Source organism: Tachypleus tridentatus, chromosome 1 (genome assembly GCF_004210375.1).
Source record: "Tachypleus tridentatus isolate NWPU-2018 chromosome 1, ASM421037v1, whole genome shotgun sequence".
Classification (NCBI taxonomy): Eukaryota; Metazoa; Arthropoda; class Merostomata; order Xiphosura; family Limulidae; genus Tachypleus; species Tachypleus tridentatus.
In genome coordinates this window covers 31,366,270-31,391,484 of record NC_134825.1, presented here as the reverse complement: position 1 = coordinate 31,391,484, position 25,215 = coordinate 31,366,270, and the positions used below count along the sequence as shown (strand labels likewise).

Genomic DNA, 25,215 nt, shown 5'->3' with positions numbered 1-25,215 from the left:
CTTTAGCATCAAACAAATGCAAAATAATGGCATCATATCACCTAAAAATGGACTTTGGAATACTTTAATAATTATTGTGACTTTTGACACTTTATTCTGTTAGATAAAATATTAAAGCTCCCAAAAATAAAGTACATCATCTTCAACTTTCATTTTATATAAACAATTAATATCCTGCCTTATCAATCTGATGGTTTGCAAATAAATTTTTGTCAGAGTTTTTACATAATTACGTGCAAGAATTTACACTTCTAAAAGAAAAATGGTGTATAATATTATAAAAAGAGATAAACCAAAAAATTCATAATTCACAGTCATTTTGCAGAAGACTTTATTACTCCTCCTTCCAATATTTAAGTTACATCACTTAGTTTTAAATTTCTATATGTTCAACTTATCCTATTCAACCAATTACATCATAATGAGAAAGAGTAACATTACATCTATATATTAACCAAATCCCACACATTAAAAGACTGTGTATCTCTCCAAAAATTAGTTCAATGTGTGACTACCAAAAATCAAGTTCTTGTATCATGTTATAATGTCAGTTATAGTCTTCATCAACAGTGTCATTGATGTTTAAACCAAGTTCTGTCACATGCATTAACTAACATCATTAGTGTAATTAACAATTAATGGATAAATACACATCAAGTTAAAATATTTACATATCTTCCTAAGTAAAGATGAGAAGACAGTTTCTTAATTCATACACATCTAAAGTGTAGGCCTAACATAACTTGTTCAGTGCTTGAGACAGAATTCTCTTTTCTCCATATTAACAGTGATAATAAATATTTCATATTCCAGTGCATGATTCTTTGGGTAGCATCCATCTGTTTCGAACAACTCACAATAACAAATTTTTAACTTGCTCTGGAGTGCGTGGTAAGAGTGACTGTGAGTCAGGATACCCATGGCTGGTATTTTGAACAGCATCATAGATGTTTTCATACACTGAACACAAAAGCTCCATAGAACGTTGTCGCAGAGATTGCCTGTCAGTTAGAGAAAAACATTAAATTGTTTTACATTGCATTATGCTGACTGTGCTAATGACATCTTTGAGAGAAATACAAATTTTCAGGTAAGTGAACAGTCTGACAATTCTAACAAACAAATGAAAACTTATAAAAACTATCATCTATATAATAATAGAAAAACAGTGCAAGCACCTGCCTGCACCAGAGAGCTGGAAGGCTTAACAAAACAAGTCACTACAGCAAAAAAGTTTTTTTTTTGTAAATAAATTCTTGCAACTATGCTTTGAGCCATTTAATGTAATAATATTAAAAGCTCAAAGTTTTCAAAAAGGTATGACGTTGAGGTAGTATATACCTCACAGCACCTACCTTTCAGGTGTTTAATGTACACCTTCATATCAAATTTCAAAATTTAAGTAAAAATAATTACTCTAGCCATGTTTCAACAGTTTTAATTCATGAATATTGTAAAATAAATATTCTGTCATTTTGTAACAAGTTTTTCATGTAATTTGCAATTAAAACTAAAAATAGTGTTTCATGTTACATTTCTATGGAGGTTTGAGTCATCTCATCTTGCTTGTAAACAATGCACAATTACGATTTTTTAAATTTTCATCTAAGAAACTATCATCTGTTGAAAGCCCCTTTTTTGTTAACAGGTTTATTACTAAAGCCATTCATTTCCACATTTTTATGATGTTACAGTGTAAAAAATTACTAATGAACAAGCAGAACTATATAGTGGCCAAGCAGTAATTTATTGCTTTTATGGGAAAGTAACAACCTGGAATTGTTGTATAGGTTTAACAAATAGTGAATATTTATAGTAAATAACATTTTTCAAATTGTTTATAGTTTCTTTAGATGTATTTTTTTTCTATCATGAAATTGTTTTTGTGTTAAAGTATACCTGTTTGAAAGCTTTGAAAAATTTTTAATACAACAAAGTGTTAATAATTGGCTTTGATGAGTACAGTAGATGACTCAAATCTTTATCTATTAAATATTGTCAACTTCTCTATCAAAGAGAAACAACACATGTAAATAAAATAACTTCGATATAAATTGATCTTGAACAAGAATATCGTTAGCAAAAATACTATTGCATAGCCTGACACAAGTAATGGTGAAATCCCTGTGTATCATTGACAAGAAAGGCACTATTTTTAACACAGTTTTTTTTTTAGCTGGTCTCACAAGAAAATTTTGGAAATTTCACCAACTTAAAAGTGATAGTAAAGCTAAATAAAATAATATGAAGCTTATAAGCTAAAGCCAGATACTATTAATTAAACGTTTTGGATGTTTCATGTAACTTAGTTAGTAGTTATACTATGAGAAGGAAGAAATAATTGGATATCAGTCTTCTCAACTGGATGGGGTTATTCAAAGAGAATTAAGTAGAAAAAAAAAACCATGAATAATGACAGGTGATATATCTTGGCATAAAACCTGTTGAGCTTTTCTGATGGAATAATACTTACTTTAAGGAGGCACTCAAAAGCAATGCACTCTGAGGGATAGTCAATGTGTCTGGTGAAGCAAGGAAATTGTCAAGTTTGCTCTGACAATAAAGAAAAAATAATTTGATCAGTTAGTTATTCATAACTCTCATTAAATCTTTATTTGCTATAGGTGTAACAAAGCAAAATATTTACAACTCAAAACAATTATTCAACGTCCTGGAAGATATCTGACAATATTTTGAATTGATTCAACAAAGAGACGATTTTTAGTTGGTTTCTTAATCAAGCTTTCTGAGCTTATTCAGAAAGGTATAATAACTAAAATCTATTGATATTCAGGTTTAATAGAATCCTTATACACTCACCACTGCTGACTGTACTGCAAAAGCATCACAACCAGGAAATGCTGATAAAGGCCCTTGTTTGGGCTGGTATTCCTGCAGAGCACTATACAGGGCACCCATTCCAAGGTGGCTAACAATATGGGAAGCTTGCTCACTAACCAGAGTGTCCATGTGGGCATCCAACTATAACATAAATAGTTCATTATACATAATCATAGCTAGATATGATAATTTTGTTTCACCTGTAAAACACAATATCAGCTAAACAATGAGTCCAAGCATTAGTTAAAATTAATTTATTCATATTTTGGTTCGTAACACTCAACCTACTTATATATTCTATTCAGATTTAACTAATGGATTTGTAATATTTCATATCATTAGTAAACAGTCCTTGAACATACCACAGCTTGTAACAATCACAAAAATTTGCTCAATTCTATCACAGCATACTTGAACCTGAAATAATTCTATCAAAATGTACCTGAGCCTGGAGCATCTCTAACTGCTTGTCAGTAAACTCAAAAAGGGCAAGAGTTGAGTGGATTATGTACATGCAGTTAGCCAAATAGACAGCCATGTCTGCTGGAGCCAGTTTTGAGGCTGAAACATGACACATCTGAAGCAGAGGCTCAACCACAGTGGAAAGGATCTATTAAAGCACAAGAGATAAACAGGAAGTCCTTAATACATATGCTGAGAGGTTTCAACACTTTTTTTTTCCCCATAAGGTGTGTAAACTAATTGATCACCTTATGAATAATGCTTATAACATACTTAACATTATAATGGCTCATAATACTTTAACTTTTTATAACATTAATCACATATGTAATCAACATATTTAACACACAAACACACATGCATACATATATATATATATATATATATATATACAACTCTATTTTTATTTCAAAGATATGCATTGTACAACATTTTTTATTAAACTGGAATGAAGTAAAACGTGTCACTTACACAATATTTTCATACCTGTAATATAACAACTTAAATAATTTTAGTAGCTAATTTTCTCTAAAAGGAACTTAAGAACAAGGTGCAATTAAATCAATGTGTTAAACCAATTCATTACATAACCTTCATGTTAAGAGAGAGAAATGTCTGCAACTCTTTCATCAAATGTTATTCAGTTTTAATCAGTTCATGAAAGTCATAAACATTAATATTAATTTTTTACTTTACTTTAACATGAAGAAAAAAGTCATAAGGTGAGACAGTATTTGAATGTATAAAATAAAATTAAAGCACATGAAGGAAGATCTTACTTGAGGAACATCCTGTTTCCTATCATCAAGAGACACAAGGCATGCATCTTGACAAGACAACACTTCTCGGAGCAAAGCTAGTGTTTGAATGAGAGCTTCTGTTGCTCCAAGATCAGCAGGTGGGAGTTCAACTCGCTCTAGTAGGTGATTACAGTGGCAAGTAAGACTATTGTAAAATATTTTCTGACTCAGGGTAAAGATTTCCTTCAAGGTTGACAACAGTTGGGCTTCAACATTCAATACTTGTCTAAAGATAAGTAAAATCTTAAAATTCAGAAGGAACTTCAATGGAATATATGAATGTATGTCACAACAGTAAGGTTACTATAGTTCATTACAACTGTTTTCATGATTAGTAACTGTGCTCAGTCTTGGGATCCTTACCTTAGAAAAGACATTGAATTGTTGGAAGACGTTCAAAGAAGGGTTACTAGAATGGGATAGGGGTTGTTGTAAGAAGAGAGATTGAAATCTCTCAAATTGTTTTCTCTTGAAAAAAAGAAGAGTTAAAGAGGAATCTGATTGAGGTGTTTAAGATTGTAAAGGTAACTGATGGTGTTGATGCATCATCTTTAAACATACTTATCAGTGAAAATAGTGGGACTAAGGAATACAAATATAAATATTGGCAGGGTAGGAGTCATCTTCAGCTAAGACAGTTTTCTTTTTCTAACAAGGAATGAGTTGCTTTCATATGTTGTGGAGGCAGTAAATTTAAAAAACAATTAAATGAAAGCTAGATAAATATATGAGTGATAAGAGCTGGCTTTAATATTTTAAAAATTAATTTATTAATATTTTTAGTTTAGATGATGGAACAACCGATATGGACCAATAGGTCCCAAAACATTTAATTATATAGCCTTTCTCAAGTTCGTTTGTAGCTAATTGCAAAGATACAAAGTGGGCTCTTCGTGATGACAAGAAATCCACTTGAAGTAAAAATGTATTCTCAAGACAGCTGGTATAGGTATTAGCACTTTAATGGGCTCTATCAACTGTAGGGCTCTTTCTCATGATTTCTTTGAAAATAATAACAAGTTGTCAGCCAAAATGTGCAATATAAACTAATTCATAATTTGTTTCTAATAATAAAAATTAATAAACAGTAACTAATTAATAACTAGTTACACAGGTGATCTTATAAAATACTGACTATGAGAACAAGATGTAAGATACCTCAGGAATCTTTTCAATAAATATGTTGAACAGATTTATTAATACAGAGAGCTATGAATCTATATATCAGCAAACAATACATGTTGACAACATATTTTACAATTTTATCCCACATTAATTAAAATAGCTATGATTTTTAACTACTACTTCTTATAGGCACTGTTGTGACAATGAAACTCAAATTATGTCAACTGGTTTATAATGTTATAGAAATGTGTATTGCATGTGCCTGGCAAAATGTTTTTATTATTTACCTTACAACTGTTTTCCATTATTTTGGTTTTAGTTATGTGTGACTGTATTGAAAAAAAGTTCTTTCTAAGCTCAACAGGACAAAATGCAAAAATATAGATAGTGGTGATGGGTGTCATCATTTTAAAAATAAGTGTTTTTTTTTTTATTTATTCTGATTTAAAATTTCTTGTTTAATTTTCTGCTTCTTCAAACATTAAAGTTTTCAGAAATATATAAAAAGAAGCAGGCTTAATAGCAATTACATCTACAGCAAGCAACTTTAAAATAAAATAAAAACAGATACCAGTTAAAAGCACAAACATATTTTAAAAATAAAAGTAATCTAACATTTTCCACACATAATCTTAATGACTGTTTTTACCCAATAGTATGATGATAAAACTTCAAAAGACTTGTTAAACGAAACAGAACAACATCTCCAGGTTCAGATGTGATTACTTGTTCAACCCTCATTTTCAAGGGTCTGCAAAGACCTTCCGTAATGTGTGACAGAGTCTGTTGTTTTTCTTCATCAAGACCTGTAGAGCATTTAATTGGAAAAGAATAACATGTATATGACTATGAAATATTACATATCTTATGAAATCTTCTCAACAAGTGCTACTTGAAAAATAAACTTCCAAGATTATGTGAAATAGAGCATTTCTTTAAGATCAATTTAAAATGCTTTAATGTGTGAACTGTTTTTGTTTTGCTTCACAATGCATAAATAAGATGCTGCTATCTTATAGTTAGAAACTGAATAATAAAAGAATATCAGTATGTTCTTGTGTTCTTATTGAAACATCACTGTAGAGAAATTTTATTTTCCTATACTGAATGTATTTCTGATATATACTTACCTCCTCTCGCATAATAAGCTATCATTGTTGATAGCCAGATGAAAAGGGAATGATCAAAATTAAGAGAAAAACCCAAAGTAAAGGCTAGGATAAAAGAAAACATCTTTGAAAGCATTGAGGAGAATGGATGCTCCTGATGGAGGAGGTGGTTAAAAATACACACCCTAAAGAAAAGAGACTACAATGTGAGGTATATAAAAGGCAAAACTTACCATACTAGAAATCCAACTATTTGAGCAAATGATGGAAAGAACAGAAGAGTAGGTTAAGAATTCCCCCATCTGAAAGGAGCTAACAGAAGGTAGACATCCAACAAATGATATTGGTAAAATCCCCTAAATGTGGAAGTCAAGTAAAATTCAGACCACCACACAAATGACATGTGGAACCAAAACATACCCAAAGGGTCAAGGCATGAAACTAGTACCAAAGCAAGTAGTGGAAAAACAAATATAAAATGTGTACTGTGGGTATTATCAGTTTTGCAGAAACAGCCTACCAACATGTTATAAAAAGATAACATCAAAACAGGAAGGACCACAGAAATGATTCAGGTGGAACTGACTGATACAGAACCCAATCAGCATCAAGCAAACAAGACAAATCAAGGAAATCAAAAGTAAGACATGGAAAAAAAGGGCAGGTGACAAGCTTATAAAATGAATAAAGATGATATCTCAGAATGAAATAAAAGAGCAACTAAGAAGGAAAAATTGAATATAACAGGACAGGAAGGCAATCCACAAGGTTGTGAAAAAACTAACAAATTCTGGTCCCCTGAAAATGGGTTCAGCCATTATAGGATTGGTTGGTTGGATGGTTTGGTGTTTTATGGCACAAAGCAACTAGGCTATCTACCCCAAACATCCAGAAAAAGTTAAAATTAAAGTAACATTAGAAAATTCATAAAAGGAAATTAGGGTAAAACCAAAACAAAGCTTAATTTTTGAATTAAAAAAACATAAATGGCAATAAAACCAATGTTTTCATCTAGTCTACAGAGGTAAGAGAAAAATTACAGCAACACAACTTGTAAAGGACTTTCTGCAGCATAATTGTAATTATCATAACTCACCAGGAAGACTAACAGATAAGTTCAAGAACCACCATTAGCCACCTGAAGTTAGCCTTTCCAGTCCTGGTTTCGAGTTATTTCATGTTATGGCCATTTTCTAATTTCAAATCAAACTAGATATACTTTGATTCTTAAAAGGGTATCACATTAAAAAAGTCTAATGTTTTAATTAAAAAATTTAAATGGCATTAAAAAGATTAATGGCTTTTAAAAAGCTAAAAACACTTCCAAGGTGGACACTGTCACCACTACCAATAACACTGTCTAATGGACAAACCTCAGGACAGAACATGTTTCAAATGGTGCCGTCATTGACAGTCATTATGATGGCAAGAAAGACTACATATTGGTGCATCAGTTCCAGATAAAAGAAAACGATGAGTTAAAAAACTATGACCAATGCATAATCTAGTTAGAACAACTTCCTCTTTCTGATCCTTATGGAAGCAAGATGGCCAAAGTCCAATAGAGGATTTTTATTTGGAAAAGCTTGTTTTTATGTTGCTCACTCCAAGTCAACTGCTAGCTGGCATGGAGCTATGCCTTGAATACAGGACCATAGTCCATGTATGGAACAGAGCAGATAGATTTAGCTGCAATGTCTGTGAGCTCATTCCCGCAAATACCAACGTGGCCTGGTATCCAGCCAAACTGGATAGAAGTAGATGTTAAAGAGAAATGTGCCAGTCATTTGAATATCCACGAGAACAGAGTGTGAACTAACGTGAAGCAATTCCAGGGCCAATAGAGAACTAGATGAGTCAGTATAAATAGTGCAATTTGAGTACTGCTTATCTTCTATGTGATCCACAGCAAGAGAAATGGCATACAGTTCAGCAGTGAAAACAAATTGTAGGGGGAAGATTCTTCACACAACCACTGAACCACAATAAACTATGGCAGAGCCCAGACAGTTACCTGATTTCAAACCATCTGTATAAATAGGAATGAAAGGATGGTTTGAAAGATGTACAGCAAATAACAGACAGTATTTCCAATTTGAAGTGTCTACTATTCTCAAATGAGTTAAAGATAGGTCACATTTGGGGATTGTAAGAAGCCATGGTGGGATGGACTGACCAGTGGATACAGCAATGTTATACAAGGACAGACCTAATTCATCCAACTGCACCTGGATATGGAGGCCAAAACGAGCAATGGCAGATTGTCTGTTTTGAAAAAGTATGATCCACCAAGGAATAAAAACACAACCCCAGGTGCAATGCTTTGGTAAGGAACAAAGTTTCAAAACATATAGTAAAGACAGTTGCAAACAGCAGAGGTGAAAGGAAGGTTAATGAAACACTATATACAAGCTCTGAACTGGGAAAGTGCAGAAAGCTCCAATGCAGAGCCAAAGTCATTGATGATGAATGGGGTCCAGCATCTTTAAGGCCGAGGTTCTGGTAGAGCCACAGACCAGTGATCCATAGTTGAGTTTCAACTGAATAAGAGCACAATATTTCTTTAGCACAGAACATTGAACTGCTCCCCAATTGTTGGAAGAGAGGACATGGAGAATGCTCAGTGCTCTTGTACATTTGACCCGTAGCTGCTTGATGTGTGGTATAAAGGTCAGCTTATGGTCAAAGATAAGCCCCAAGAACTTTGTCTCAGAGACCATAGGAAGCACAACTTCACTGATACAGAGTTCAGGATTAAGGTGAATATCCCATTGGTGGCAAAAGTACATGCAAACAGTTTTAGAGAGAAGTTAAAGCCATTTGCTGTGGTCCACTTTAGTAAACAACTGAAGGCAGTCCGTAGCTGCTGCTCAATATACCTCATGTTCGACGACTGACATGAAGTGTGAAAGTCGTCAACATAGGGCCTGTTTGTAACAGTGAGAGGGAGTTGTTCAGTGATAGCATTAATCTTTATACTGAAAAGTATGACACTCAAAAACAGCCCTGAGGGACTCCAAGTTCTTGTAGAAAAGAACAGGAAAGTGTCGAACCCACACAAACTTGGAATCTCCTGTCCATTAAAAATTTTTTAATAAAAATGAGCAAATGGCCATGAAACCCATACATATGGAGGTAATGCAAAATGCCATACCTTCATGTTGTATCATAAGCCTTCTCAATGTCAAAAAATATTGATACAAGATGTTGTCATTTGAGAAAGGTTTCTCTGATTGACATTTTGAGCTGAATCAGGTGGTCCTTGGTGGAGTACTATCATCAAAACCCACACTGGGTGGGCAAGAGGAGGTTGTTTGATTTGAGGAACCAAAGAAGATGAGCATTAACCATAATTTCTGAGGTCTTACAGAGACAGCTCATCAAAGCAACTGGATGGAAGTTTGAAGGAATCTTGGAATCCTTCCCAGGCTTATAGAAAAGTAGAACAATAGCCTGGTGCCAGACATCAGGAAAAACATTCTATTGCCAGATCTTGTTAAAAACAATCAGAAGGATAGAAAGAGAAGCAGGAAATAGATGGTGCAGCATTTCATAGTGTACATCATCAGGTTCATCTAATGTACTGGCAGAGCAATGAAGGGCCAGTTTGAGTTCCACCAGTGTAAAGGGATGATTATAGTCATAGAGGCAACCAGCTCGAAAGGAAAGAGGTGATCGCTCTGTCCGAGTCTTGATGGCTAAGAAGGTGGAGGAAGAAGCAGAAGTGCTAGATACCCAGGAAAAGCTTTTGCCTAGAGTACTGGTGATGCTTCAAGTATCAGCTACTTCCTGGCCATCAGAGAGCAAGATCGAGAGAGGGACAGAATTATGTTGCCCACTGACCTTTCGAATCTTGTCCCATATGACTTTGGAACTGGTGGTAGAAGATATGCTGGTTGTGAACTTAATCCAAGATTCCTTCTTGCTTTGATGTCTTACCCACAGAACTAGTGCACGGGCCTGCAGGAAAGCAATGCACTTCAAGAGTGTGGAATATCTACAGAAAATATCCCAGGACTGTTTTAGAGCCTTCTGTGCCATGTTGCAGGCAGGATTCCACCACTGATGAGGATATTGTGGAAAACATGTCAAGGTTTAAGGAATACATTGAGCAGCTGCTTGTATAATACAGTCAGTTACTACTGCCACACAGTTGTATTTTGATGGCTTACAGATGATGACAGTATCAAGTTCTGTAAGAGCAGTGAAATAGGGCCAGTTTGCATGATCCAACTTCCACCATGGCATGCGGGTCAGGTGGCATCGACCATGGCCAGTCTCTCTCAAAATTATAGGAAAATGATCACTGCCTCATGGATTATTGTCAACCCTCTATGAAAAGTGGGAACACACAGAGAGATCAATAGCAGTAAAAGACTGACTAGGTGTATGAAAATAAGTTGAATAACTAGTATTGAAAAGAGAAAGGTTGTGATCAGAGAGCATATGCTCTACAGAGTGACCCCTCCAATCAATATCAGCACTTTCCCAGAGGGAATGATGTCCATTAAAGTCCTCCAGGATTAAAAAGGGAGATGGCAACTGTTCAATGAGAGCATCAAGGTTCTCTCAAATCATAGTTCTCTCCAAGTGACAGGTAGAGAGAACAAACAGTGATGGTACGACCCAAGGAAACACGGATGGCTATGGCCTCCAAGGATGTGTCAAATGGCAAAGACAGAATGGTCACGTGCTGATCAACCAACAGTGCCACCCCTCCATGCACTCGTCCATCACACAGCGTGTCATTTCTGTAGAAAGAAAATTGCCGAAAGGTGACTGCATTGGTAGGTTTCAGAAATGTTTCCTGTAAAGAAAGACATACAGGACGGTAGGAAGCAATCAGTGTTTTGATGTCATCCATCCAGATTAGAACGTAAACCTTGACAGTTCCATTGTATCAAAGTGGCCATTTTTATTTATATGTAGTTGAATTGGGTAGAAAACCCTTCTGTTTACGACCACATCCTTTTTCTTTCATAGGGCATATTTGTGGGAGGTCTATCGACCTCCATGGATCCTGTCCTGGGTCGACTGGGCAGGTCTTGGCCATTGGAAGAGGATTCCAGTAACTGAGGATGTGAACGAATGATCGTTTTGCATCTTGGGGTGGGAGAAGATGATTTATCCTGGGAAATTCCTGTATCTGGAACCAAAGGAAGTGAATCTTGGGATATTTGGGAATGTATGTAAGGGGCATAGATTGGTGTTGAAGTTGATTCATCAACTTTTTTAACCATTGAGGTCAGAAGACTTTTTATTTGGTTTGAGAATGATTCTTTTGGAGGCACAGAGAGATCTGTTTTTTACTCCAACTGTAGTAGTGGAACGAAGTGCAACATCATACATCTGAGATGAAGTGGTAGATAGCAACTTTTCAGCCTCAGGATATGTAATGTTATGAATCATTTTCAAAAACTGCACCTCGTTTTCTTCCAACCATTTAGGGTAAAATGAAAAGTAGGACAGGTGAGAGCCATTGCAATTGACATAGTGAGGGTATGTTTCACACTTATCGGCATCATGTTCCTTGCCACCGCAATGAGCACACATCAAGGAACCATGATATGACATCTTTAAGTGACCGAACCAATGACACTGGAAACATTGGAGAGGGTTTGGAATGTATAACCATACCCTGCAATTAAGATAACCTGCCTTGATGGTGGCAGGTGGACATGGTGATGAAAATATCACAATGAGGACAATGGTTGGCATCATAATTCCATCTTTGCTAGTGGAGATACGCCTCACTGCAGAAACTCCTTGGGTGGAGAAACCAGCGAGAATCTCCAACTCTGGGATGCTCTTCAAATCCCTCTGAACAATAACTCCTCATGATGAATTCAAAGCAGCATGGGATGTAACCTCAATAGGTATATCCCCAATCTCCTTTGAATGCAAGAGGAATTCACTGTGTTGAGATGTGGATGTTTCCACCAATATGTTACCAGAGCAAAGCTTCTTTACTGACTCTGGAGAGCCAGCAAGTTCCTATAGTCCCTTATGAATGAAAAAGAGAGACATCTGTCCTGAAGATTTGTCTGAAAGAGAATGTTGTATGAGAAAATGAGGTACAACAGGTGTTACAGATGTCAAAAATTGCTGCTCAGAATCTTCAAGATGTGATCATTTACCTATGGACTGTTTTTTCACTATTTTATTTTAGTTTTTATTTGGAGGATCCATAATAAAAAGAAATATTTCGGTGCCCATTGACCCCACCAACCATGGAGCTTTACCAGGTGATGCACTACAATGCCAAACAAGGACACTGCAGCAACTCCAGGATTTTGTGAGCACTGTACCCAAGCACCAGCATCAGATACAACATTCACAACACCTGTTGAAACCATCCAACACTGGTACTTGGTTGACCCTTGTCCAAGTGGATCAGCCAATTGATCCAAGGATGCCTGTCTACAGGAATTCGAGGCAAAAGTGGTGAGTTTGGGTTGGTCCCTTCAACCATCAGGGTCCTCTCCTCCCCTTCACAGGTCACCACACACAGCAAACACATGGGTGGATGTTTACATCCCAGAGGAGGTAAACTGAAAGAACAGAACCTTCCTTTGGAGGTCCCCTCATCACACAAAGTTATCCACACTAAGGGAATTACAGGAGGAATGTGAAAACTACTGGGAGAAGGTAGAGTGGATCCCAGTCCCCAGGGACTCTTTGCAAATGAAATTTGTAGTACAAAGTACAAAAATGTATCTCAGAACAGCTGGTATGGGTATTAACATTTTTACTGTTAAGGAGAGAACAACATTTTGACCTTCCTAGGTCATCTTCAGGTTAAGAAAGAGAGAGTGTTTGAATGTCACCAATGCGGACACATCTCAGGGATGAGAGTGTAAATGGGTACTGGATTGTATGGGGCATTGCAAGTGAATGTTAGGCTATTAAATAGTATAGGTATAAAGGTGTTCCTTTATATTGGTTTAATTTTGGTTTTAGATGCTGTATAAGTAGGGTTTCTTTGATTTTGCATTTGCTTATATTTGTTTCCCTACTTAGTATCTGGCTTGCCCCTTGCTTCATAGTAGCTGCTATGCATTGAGGTAAGTATCTTTCACTTTTCTTCTGGTAGATGCACAACCTATCCTTTGAACCAAATATTTCAAATGTGACTCATCCTTCCATAAAACCATTTTCAAATCATCAACAGTCCTGTTTTTTTTCTATTTACTCTGCCACATGACCAAATTTTCCATTTTTGTTGAGTCTTCTTGACACTGTAGATCTGGACACTATTCTGTCATTTGTACATGGTTGTTTATCTTATGCTTGAGATCAGTGACTGTCTTCCTTCTGTCTCAAAGGTTGCATGAACAAACTTAATATAAAAAAAAACTTAGTTTAGGTGCCTTTCCTATTTTCAAGTTTTTATGACTCGATCTCATGATCTATGGTATATTTGGCAGTGTTTGGGAAGCATTTCAAGTCTGCAGCAACTTACAGAGAAGTCCAACTATTTGGCAGTGTTTGGGAAGCATTTCGAGTCTGCAGCAACTTACAGAGAGTCCAACTATTTGGCAGTGTTTGGGAAGCATTTGAGTCTGCAGCAACTTACAGAGAGTCCAACTATTTGGCAGTGTTTGGGAAGCATTTCAAGTCTGCAGCAAGTTACAGAGAAGTCCAACTATTTGGCAGTGTTTGGGAAGCATTTGAGTCTGCAGCAACTTACAGAGAAGTCCAACTATTTGGCAGTGTTTGGGAAGCATTTGAGTCTGCAGCAACTTACAGAGAAGTCAACTATTTGGCAGTGTTTGGGAAGCATTTCGAGTCTGCAGCAACTTACAGAGAAGTCCAACTATTTGGCAGTGTTTGGGAAGCATTTTGAGTCTGCAGCAACTTACAGAGAAGTCCAACTATTTGGCAGTGTTTGGGAAGCATTTCAAGTCTGCAGCAAGTTACAGAGAAGTCCAACTATTTGGCAGTGTTTGGGAAGCATTTCGAGTCTGCAGCAACTTACAGAGAAGTCCAACTATTTGGCAGTGTTTGGGAAGCATTTCGAGTCTGCAGCAACTTACAGAGAAGTCCAACCAGCATTGCATAAAGCTTTTGCACAAATACTCTACCCTTCTCATACTTCTCTATGCTTTTTAAGCTGTGGCATGACAATAAAACTTAATATATCGTATTAGACACTGTTTTTATAAAGTTTATCTGCAGAGTGTTTTCTTCTTGCATATACCTCTTCCATATGCTAGCTTCTTTCTATATAGTTAAGAAACTGCATGGGTTACCATGACAGTTATTTCAGACCCTAAATTTAATTAGTATGTTCATTCAAGCACAACCCTTATGACATGCCCTTGGTACACATATGTGAATTCTAAAGCATGATAATGTATTCTCATCTTGGCTCATTCAATTGTAAACATGGATCAGTGAAGCATTACCATAGTATTAACATTTACATTCTGTAATGGCATGATAGAATTAGCTCTATAACATGGAAAGAATGACAAAATATTCTCTAATTCTAACACTTTTCCACATTACTGTATAAATTATAAGTTAAATTAATTGTAAGAAGTATAGATTATAAATCAAACAAAATCAATGGCAAGAATTATAACCTATAAAGAAAGATGAAAATGAAACAGTCGATGTAATGGTAATCCTAAAATAATAAAAGCTATGGTACACCTAAGTGAATAGTAGAGGAGAGAAGATTCCACTAAGAATAATTTCTAACCTAAACTTGAGTATTAACCAATATAATAAAACTAATGTTAACAAGTGACAATATTAACAATGAAACTATCCAGAAACCATAACAATATGTTTTGTCTTTCCAAAGTTGGCAGACTGTATTTCAAATGTGTGGGTTCTCAAACTTCAGACAAGGCCTGATGACTAACTGCTAATGAAATAAGGCCAACAAACCTTCCTGTAGAGTGCCACGACCAGAAGCCTTTGTAAATTTTCTAATAAAACATATAACCTCTGACATGGCAATGCAGAATTCTTAATGCTAATAGAAAATAACAAAACACAACTGTGTTGGGAGAAACAAATAAAAAGTTTCTTAAATGAAGTAACAGATTCTGTATTTGGGTGTATATATAAAATAATTCTACTTTAGAATAATTCAGCAAGTTACACATATCTCTATTGTATAATAAAGTGTAAAGTTATTGGAAGAAATTAATACAAAGTTATAAAAATATATTAAAAAGACTTGAAGCAAGCACAAACTAAACATTATAACGCATGTAATGCCAAACAGGAAGTGATAGTTTAGAAAAACTTAACAGAGAGAGTCACGTGTGTCAAGAGGGTATGTTGTATTCTCACTGGTGGAGGGTCGTTGCACAGTGATCTGCATGCAAGACACGTGGCAATCAGACAATTCAAAATAAGTAGGAGATTCTAGGCTTGTGACAAGCATGAAAAATTTCTTTCATAAACAGGGCAGAACTGAATGAGAATACCTATTTACATGAGAAGAAATAATGCACCATACCAGAAAACTATTTTTACCAAAAAAAATCTTAGGTGAGTATAACCTCTGTTACTAAAGATATTTCACTGGTAAATCAACGTAGTTATTTATTACTAATTACTTTAGTGTTTTTAATTATTACTTTTTCCTAAACTTCAAAATGGAGCTAAACCTAAATTGTAATTAAAAGCTTAAGTTCTTTTAATTTTAATTATGTTGCTTTATTAACTATTATATTACTCATTATTGTCCGATAATACATCAGTGGTATAAACACAACACTTACATTGTGTTTAATCAGCAAAATTAATTTTATTTACCTATTTTTGCTAAGTGTTTTTTGAGTGCTGAGCTACCCACTAAACATTCCTTACTTGTTATTAATTAAATATCAAGTAGGCTTTTTTGTTTGTTTGTTTGTTTGTTTAAGGTGAACCCAGTTGCATTTGTTTGTTGTTGTTATTTATACTTATCTGATATTATGAGTAATATTAGTTACTTTCAGGTGACACTAAGTAAATTCTGCAAACATTTATATGGTAAGTGCTGTGAATATACACAACAGGTACTGTAAATTTTCATTCAGAAAGAAATCAGAACCTTTACACTGAATGCACTGTAATATTTTTCAGTATGAATTCTGAACATTTACTTAAAAACACTTTAATACTTAATTTTCAAGAACAATAAACAATGCATACAGTGAAGAGTAATTAGTAAAAAGTGATAAGAACATTTGCTCACCTATTACTGTGAACATTTATTAACCACACTGTAAATTTACTATAAGTACAGTGAATACATATTCATTAAGTATTTTGAATATTCACACATTATGATATAAATATTGTTTTGGTAATTACTATAAGCATATGCTTAGTAAAAACTGTAAACATTTGGTTGAAAATATACATTTTCAAATTTGAATATTTAAGCAGTTAATACATGACCACTTCCTTTGTAAAAATCTATGAATATTAAATCATCTGCAATGTGAATATTTACTTAGTAAATGGTGTGAGAAATTAAACAGTTATTTGAAGAGTGCTAGATGACTTTACTGTTGTCAGGTTCTCTGTACAATGAAATATAATAAATTAAGTTAAAAGTTACACATACCTTCTTTAGTACATTTTTTTAGAAGTGCCTCTAACATTTCTTTTTCAGAAGCTGTGGTTTGATGTAGCCAGGCAAGCATATCTCCAGTATATCGCAGAGGATCATGGGAATGTAATTCAATAGGTCGAGGCATTCCTCCTGGACCTAGCTCAGGAACATTTGGAATTAAACAACAAAAATGTAAGAACAGACTTCATTTACAATATAGTTTGGTATTTTTTGAAGAGTTGATAAATACTAAATGACCTATTAACTTTTAAAATGCAAGTAAACATTAAACATTCAGAAAAATATTTGTACTAAATACATGAAAAGCCAGTAGGTAAAAGTGATATAAATATTTACTTTTTAATTGTGTAAAATAAGCATTTACTCAGTTACTATTGTGAACATCTATCAAATGCACTTAAATTTCACTCTGAGTACTGTAAAAACTTAGTCATTAAATACTGTGAATTTTCACACAATAATTAGTGGATGCACTGCATTACAAGCATATACCAGTAAACCATCTAGAGAGACAACAACCAAGGAATTTGGCTTGGAAAAATTACTCATGTACATAAACTTTACATGTTCATATATAAATCAGTAATTTTAATCTAGATAAAGTATATAATGGATACAGTTTATACAAGGCTAACTATAATCATAATGGAAAATTCAAACATTTTCACTTCATTCCTCATGAGGTGATCTAAATTTAACTAACAACTCATTTGGTACCCTTACCTCCTCTTGTTAAAGCATCAATAAAACCTCGAACCACTGCTGCCCTACGAGCAGTACCATATTCATCTAAGCAATACTTGAACAACACAGAACGATCCTGAAGACTCTCAAAGGCCTGACACACTAGAGGGTTGAGATCTGATGTCTCAAAGTTTAACAATCGACACTCACCTATAAACAAATTACTGAGATAAAGATAATTCATATTATTTAAAATCACATTTTTAATTGTAAATTCTGTTGAAAATACCATTCTACAATTTTATTTCATCTATTTGTCAAATATTAAGATAATATTTCCATTGAATCATCTGAAACTAGAACAGTAATTTCAGCTTGCTACTTTCATGCATGTTAACACTTATATGCACAAGTGGGATCAAAGTGAACATGCCACTAACAAGGTATCTGCTATGTATTCAACATCATGATTGTCAACTGTTTATTTTACTCTAAATTGCTTATTTAGTGACTGCTCATTGTAGAGTATATACCACATACAATATACAGGAGATACTGAAAACACTGTAGATATGCATTTTAGAATTTCTAGATCTTATGCAAGTGAAACATAGAAACTGTATAATGGACAACAGTGCTTTAATTCTTCACATATACATTGATTTGCAGTCTGAGTCAGACTGATGTTGTCAGTTCACAGACTTATCTTGAGTAAATACACTTTTGTAACACATCTGAGTTTTTGTGTGCAACAGACCTGTAGATTTGTTTTTTTTAAATCTTTCCATATTTCATGTAGATACATACTGTGAATTCAAATTACAGTCAACATTCTTTATCCAATAAAGGGTTGGTCCACTGAATCAGCCTTGTGAACATTTGATTAAATAAACCTGTGTATTCTCACATACACTATATTACTTAACAAGATCAAAAACATTAAGATTAGAACTGTAACTTACTTAACAAGAGAAAATTTTCAAAGTGTCTAAATAAATATTTAAAAACATAAATGTGGTTAATGTTAATTAAACTCTTAAAGGGAATTCCGAGATTTTAAACTTAAAAACCACAACATAAACCAGAATAGTTTTGTTCCCAAATTATGTTACAACCATCAGAACTTAATATTAGCAGTTCAAGTATGCTTTATCTATAGAGAAACTTTATACAACTTCTTCATCAAGTGAAACAGCCATGTGACTGAAAACCACATTTCAGTCAAAGAAACTTCACATTTGTAGGGAGTTTCATATACAAGTTAAAGGCCTCAGCTACGTGGCGTGCTGGAATCCAGCCTTCCATAACCGTTTCAGCCAGTAACTAACAGCCAACTCAGAACTGACACGGACCATGGGAATCCAAATATCTAATTAAAACAAAGCACTGAGATGGCCAATAGATGGTACTGATGCAATGTGATTTCTGCCCAGTGCTCTGAATGTCAAAGTGAAGAAATTCAACCAAGTGCAGGTAAACAGTGGGAGTAACTATGACTCTCTTACGGTAGGGAAATGCCACGTCATTTAATTAGGGACGTGCATGAATGGATTAATGAGACTGTATGTATACAAGACACTAGAAGACATTTTGAATGAAATTATAAAGAATTTGAATAAACAGATCACCACTTGAAAACTAAAGCATGTTTCAGTTGGCTTATCAACAGTCTACACCAAACAGTATGCATGGTGAACTATAATTGACAGAGTAAATGAAAGAAAAAATGGTGATCCACAATAAAGTGAAAGAATATCATTTCAGTAATATTTAGAAGTTCAATGAGCCAAGAACAAACCACAATCTGCCATTAAAGTTATAGTTTCTTCAATCAACTACAAGACAATTATGTGTGTTGAAGGCCATAAAAATAAAGAAGTGGATATGGTAATAATAGTTCTTAATGTATGTTTATGGGTTTGAGGAGAAAAATGTTTTGATACATTAAAATATCTTCTGGTCCCTAAAAATATTGATGACTGTGCCCAGGTGGCACTTAAGATATTGTGCATCCTGCCTTGGCAACTACTAAACAAGAATAATGTTTTCTTAATAAGGTACAAACCCAATTGCTGATATTAAGACTTAAAATTTTATAAAAACTAGAAAATTATGTCATCACCATTTATACAGCTGGTATAGGTATCTACCATTGCTATGAAAAAAAAAAACCACTTGAACTGATCTGCAACCTCATCTTCAATAAAACATATACTATGAAAACAAAAATTTAATTTCATACAAAAGAAAAAACAATTCAATAAAATAATATCAATTTGTCTAAAAGGGCAAGAAATTTTGGTGGCAACATGAATAGAGCCAATGATCCTTAAATCACAGGATAACGATCCTAATCACTGGCTATGTTTGCCTAAATAATAATGAGAAATCACAACAGACATAGTTTAATTACTTGGATAGTTGGAATAATTGAAAATAGCAAAAATCAAAACACAACAGTTAATTTTTTGTGACGAATCAATTGCATCTTAATTTCAAAAAATCAATAATTTTATGTGATACCATTCAATTTGTTCAATGCTCAAAGGTAAATAAATACAATGATAATTTAATTACTCAGTTTTACTGAAAACAATTTTTAAATTTAAAATTTAATTTTTGAGACTTAAAAGCAAAAAATTCAGTACCACAAAATAGTTAGAATGTCGACAATTTATTGACTGCTACCTTTAGTAACTAATAATCATAATATGAGATATTTAATTATCATTTATTACACTAGAATATATATTTTATTAACAAGAAGAAAATATGAGAATGATATCCACCTTGTGTCCAACGATACAATCTCTCATAGGCTGCTTCTTGATGTAGTGCCATGGATTCCATTATCTCAAGTCTATAGTGAAAATAACAAATAATGGAAGTTTAAACACTAAAGTAAAAACAAAAGAACAGCACAACTTTATGTATCATTGTGAAATGTAAACATATATTTGATGCAACCACAAGTAAGGAAAGTTGCCATAATATAAAGACTTTCTCACTAAAATTACTCATGAAACTGTCTAAATTTTCATCCTATCACATTAATAGAAGATATTTTCTAAAGCCAAACATATATCACCTTAAGCAACATATAGTGATTTGTGTGATATGTTTACATTGATGTTTTATATTTATACAGCTAACAAAAACTGTTACTTATCAGAGACGAGTGGCACAAGCTGTTACACTAAGGTTGTTTTATAATCATAAACATTTCATTATACATAGGAGTACTACACTAGTAATACATGCTAAAATTATAAAAACAAAAGTTCATGAACACTATTTTATAATAGCATTTGAGATGAATATTAGAATGTATCTATTTAGACAAGGTTTTGTTAGTTAGAAATGATGCTGTTCATTAGAAAAACCATAAAATTAACAAGCATGTACATTTGTCTGGTAATTATTCATTTTAATGGACAGTTATACAGAATTGTCACCATTCAAATATCTATACAGTCTGACAAAACAGTTTTTTTCTAAATTACCAGCACAAGCATAGAATAGTTGTGTTTTAATCATTAGGTAAATAAAAAACTGTCTAGCCACACAATAGAAAGACAACTGTAGACACAACAGTAGAGAATTTCAAAAATACTGAAACAAAAAACAAGTAAACATTATATAAAAAGAAAATTAGCACATAATAGTACAAAATTAATTTTATTCCCCCAAAATGAAGAACTGTATAATGGGTGTATGGTTTACCCCTTCTTTGTCTGTCCCAGTCCTGCAGATAGATTATCTCAAGCTTAGATAGATAAATTCTGACCATATTTATAAAACATGTAAAACAGAAATTTATAACCATAATTACCTTTTGAAGGGTCATAGGTCAAAATTCTTCATACAAAGTTCTAGACCTTATATCTTTTGAAGGTCATAGGTCAAGATCAAAAAGCAATTTTTATAAAGAAAATCCATGCCAATCCTGTCTACACATCAAATTGTATTGGGGGGGGGACTTAAAGCATAACAGCAGTGAGGTGAAGATGTTTCATAACACAAACTTTCAGATGTTAATACAGACTTATGTAATTTTTAAATGAAAAACTTACAATAATGTGATGTTGCTACGAAAATGTAAAAGAAAACAATTTACAATAAGAGATTGACTTTGCTTTTATAAGCAACCATTTTTTTTGTTTAAATAATAAATTATACAAATAGAATTCCACTGTACTTATTTCTTACTGTAGCTCTTACATGCTTATGAAGCTATAACCAAGCATTCATAAATAATTCTTATATTTATTTATCTTAATATTATTAGCACAAAATAATTCATGAACGGTATAAAACTAAAATCTTTAAAAATACTTATTATAAATGTTAGCGTAAAATCTGTGCAGCTTTAGTCATATACTATGATACAATAGTTATTACAGCAACATTAGTATAGTTAACAACCAAAAGGCCCATTCTCAGTGACAGAAAAAATTTATGTTAATCTATCAATGTACTTCATGAACTTTAAAAGGATTAGTTGTGTTGCACTCTTGGTTTCACTCAGAGCCAAAGCTCTGAGCCACTTATAACACTCACTGTAACTGTTGAGCATTTCAGTCATGCTAAAAGCTGCTCATCAATAATATTCAGTAAATCTACATTTGTATTCTTTAGGTTATGTCACATTCTGAAATGCGAATGACAGTGTAATTAGTTCCTAACTATTTAGTGTAGAATATTCTGTTTGTGAAATTAAACCTGGCATAAACAGTATTCATGTCTGTTCTCTCATCATTTCAAAAGTGAAGGTTAAGCTTTGTCTACAGCATAACTTTTCAAACAGGAGGCAGATAAATGCTTGAGCAAACACCACAGTTCCCAATATATATAACATGTAACATGGCATTTTGCAAAAAATAAAATAAACATTCTATGAGAAATCATGTTTCAGATTTTATTTACATTTACAACTGCCTAGAGTACCTGAGATGGATTTTACTTTTGCATTGATTTTTACTTGTTTACTTGAAAACTGTGACAATAAAGAGGAGAAAAATATTTAAAAAAAACAAACTGATTACATGTTTCTCTTTTTCTTAAGGCTTTTCTCTTATATCTTACTCTCCATAATAAAAATAATCTTATAATTAATAAACATTAGAAGTAATTAATAAATTTCTAAAAGTTTCAGAATATTTCACACTGACTCATACACTAAAACTAGTTAAATCAGGAAAAGTTTAAATTTAACCTTTTGGTAACCAGAGGGGTGCCATTGATATCCTTTGATTACTTTTCTTTATTACTGTGCATGAAACATATAACAATGTAAATAAACAGTATCCAATTTGGCTTTAAAAATTTCTTGTTATTTGATAGTCTTTCTATCATATTTTGTTGTGAAGCTTCTAAAATTTTGTTGCAAGATACTTTTAAAAAAACTTTAAATATAATTCCTTTCATTTTAGAATTTCAATTTTTTTTACTCTTGGTCAGAAAGTTCCATTTTATATATCCAGTTAATTTCAACTTGAACAATATTCATTAGCAAAATTCTGATTCTATTTTATCAACTGCAGTGTCACTATTTCAAACTATAAATAAAAAAACAACTCAAACTGACAAAGATTTATCTATGACCTAGGACCTGATCTTTAAAATGATATCAGATCAGATTGGGTAACAATATCCTTAGTGGAGTTAAATTTATATCTAATAAGTATATTCTTTTCAACAAATAACAAGTTTCCTCATGTATGGGCATTGTTAAAAATGATAAACAGAATACTTTGGCATCACCTATTATATATGTAAAGCTAAGTAGATTTATTATCTGAAATTTTATCATTGAAACAACATCTAAAGAACCTTTAGTTTGTGATTTGTTCTGAATTTTTCTAAATTCACATTACATCCTATTGTTCATTCTTAAAAAAAATCTTGTTACTTTTGCACAAAAATGAAAATTTCTTCTCATACCACTTTTTGTTTACACTACCCTGACATGAATAGTTTAAAATGTGCTCTTTCCTATTGTATTTATTTCCAAAGCTGGGCTTCTTTAGAAATCATTTAAATCATACAATAAAAAATCATAATAAAATTGTGAGAACAATAAACTGTAAAAAATAAAATAAATGAAAGAAAAGGAAAATTATGTGGGAGATAAAATATATTTTTAAGAAATTATGTGGGAGATAAAATATATTTTTAAGAAATTATGTGGGAGATAAAATATATTTTTAAGAGATAAAATTCTCCTATTCAACTTATGGTATGAAATTGACAGAACAAAATTACAAGTTTTGTTTATAGGCTCCTTAAAGCTGCACAAAAATGCATATTTGAGTATTTTTCTTTGCAAATTACATTATACAAATCTTATAAAATGTCCAAATATAAATTTAGAATTATAGAGTTTTCTCAAAATTTTATATTTGAAATGCATGTGTGCATTCAATGTCTAAAAGGTGCTAGCTGGTTGTGATTTAAATTCATTAAATTGGTCATTCTTCTAATGAATTAAAAACAGTTTTATTTAAAGCAGAAGATGGTTAATTTGGAAAATCACAAATGCACTAACAATAATCCATTCTTGATAAGCAATTTTGATTTTTTTAATTATGTTAGCATTTTTCAATGGAATGTTTAATACTCAAGTTTGAAATTTAAATAAAGTTTAAATCTGAAATGTATTTTTCTGGATTAGAAACATTTGCCAACTAATAAAGGTATTTGTTACTTCAATAATACAACTAAAATGATTATAAGAATGAGGTTATTAAATATTTAATATATCTGGATATATATATCTGACATCACATAAGTCAATGTTTGTAGGTGATTACTTAACAGTCATAACATAATTGCATTTCATGTTTTTTTTAATGTAGTCTTTGCCTCAACAACCAAAAAATAACTTATACCTCTCACAAAAATTATGGAAATAAAAGAATACTAGAAGTAGAAAAATGATTTATATTTGAATTTAATGCTAATAATACAAATTAAGACTCTTATTTTACTTCATTCAAAGGCAAAATTAAATGTTTTTTTCTATTTCCAATTTTTTTTTTCTTTTATGATATTATTTGATGTTTACTTAATTCTTTTGGAAATGGAAATTTCAATTAAAAATAAATGCTACAATGTTACATCAATTTTGACCATATTTTTCTGCCAATCAAAATGCAGTTGTGATGCAAACTTTAAAAAGAAAAACAGACAAAATCTGATGTCAATTGTTGAATTTGAGATTTATAACAACAAGCACAAATGCCTGTTACTGTCTCATACTGAAAATAGTACATAAATAGCACTTTAAGGTTCCTTACTATAAACATATATGCATAATGTTTGGAATGGTGGTTCTATTTCTTGAGATCAAAAGCTGACACTTACTGTACAAAACACATTCAGCATGCAAAGCATGCCAGTGCTACAGGAATCTGGAGGCATGCGACTCTTTCAGGCCAAAAAAATGTTAATACTTTATCAGAACAATGTAAACTACATAAAAAACAACTGTACTATATGAACATAAGTTTTTTACATCAGAAAAATAGGAGATTTGGGAGAACCCTGAAAGATATACACATACACATATATATAATTAGAATTATATTCATTAATCAGGTAAAACATT

General features: G+C 32.8%; 1 protein-coding gene across 1 annotated transcript in view; it reads right to left on the bottom strand.

Moving 5' to 3' along the window:
* Window positions 1-307: 307 nt before the first annotated feature.
* The window catches only part of Cog6 (conserved oligomeric Golgi complex subunit 6), a 38,523-nt gene continuing 13,615 nt past the window's right edge, over window positions 308-25,215 (bottom strand). The window contains exons 7-15 of the mRNA XM_076491226.1: window positions 20,396-20,466; window positions 17,646-17,816; window positions 16,914-17,057; window positions 5,878-6,034; window positions 4,083-4,329; window positions 3,284-3,451; window positions 2,821-2,982; window positions 2,474-2,553; window positions 308-1,001 (exon numbers count right to left, since the gene is read on the bottom strand). Coding sequence (XP_076347341.1) covers window positions 854-1,001; window positions 2,474-2,553; window positions 2,821-2,982; window positions 3,284-3,451; window positions 4,083-4,329; window positions 5,878-6,034; window positions 16,914-17,057; window positions 17,646-17,816; window positions 20,396-20,466 — 1,348 coding nt within the window. The 3' untranslated portion in view covers window positions 308-853. The remainder of the gene's footprint in view (window positions 1,002-2,473; window positions 2,554-2,820; window positions 2,983-3,283; window positions 3,452-4,082; window positions 4,330-5,877; window positions 6,035-16,913; window positions 17,058-17,645; window positions 17,817-20,395; window positions 20,467-25,215) is intronic.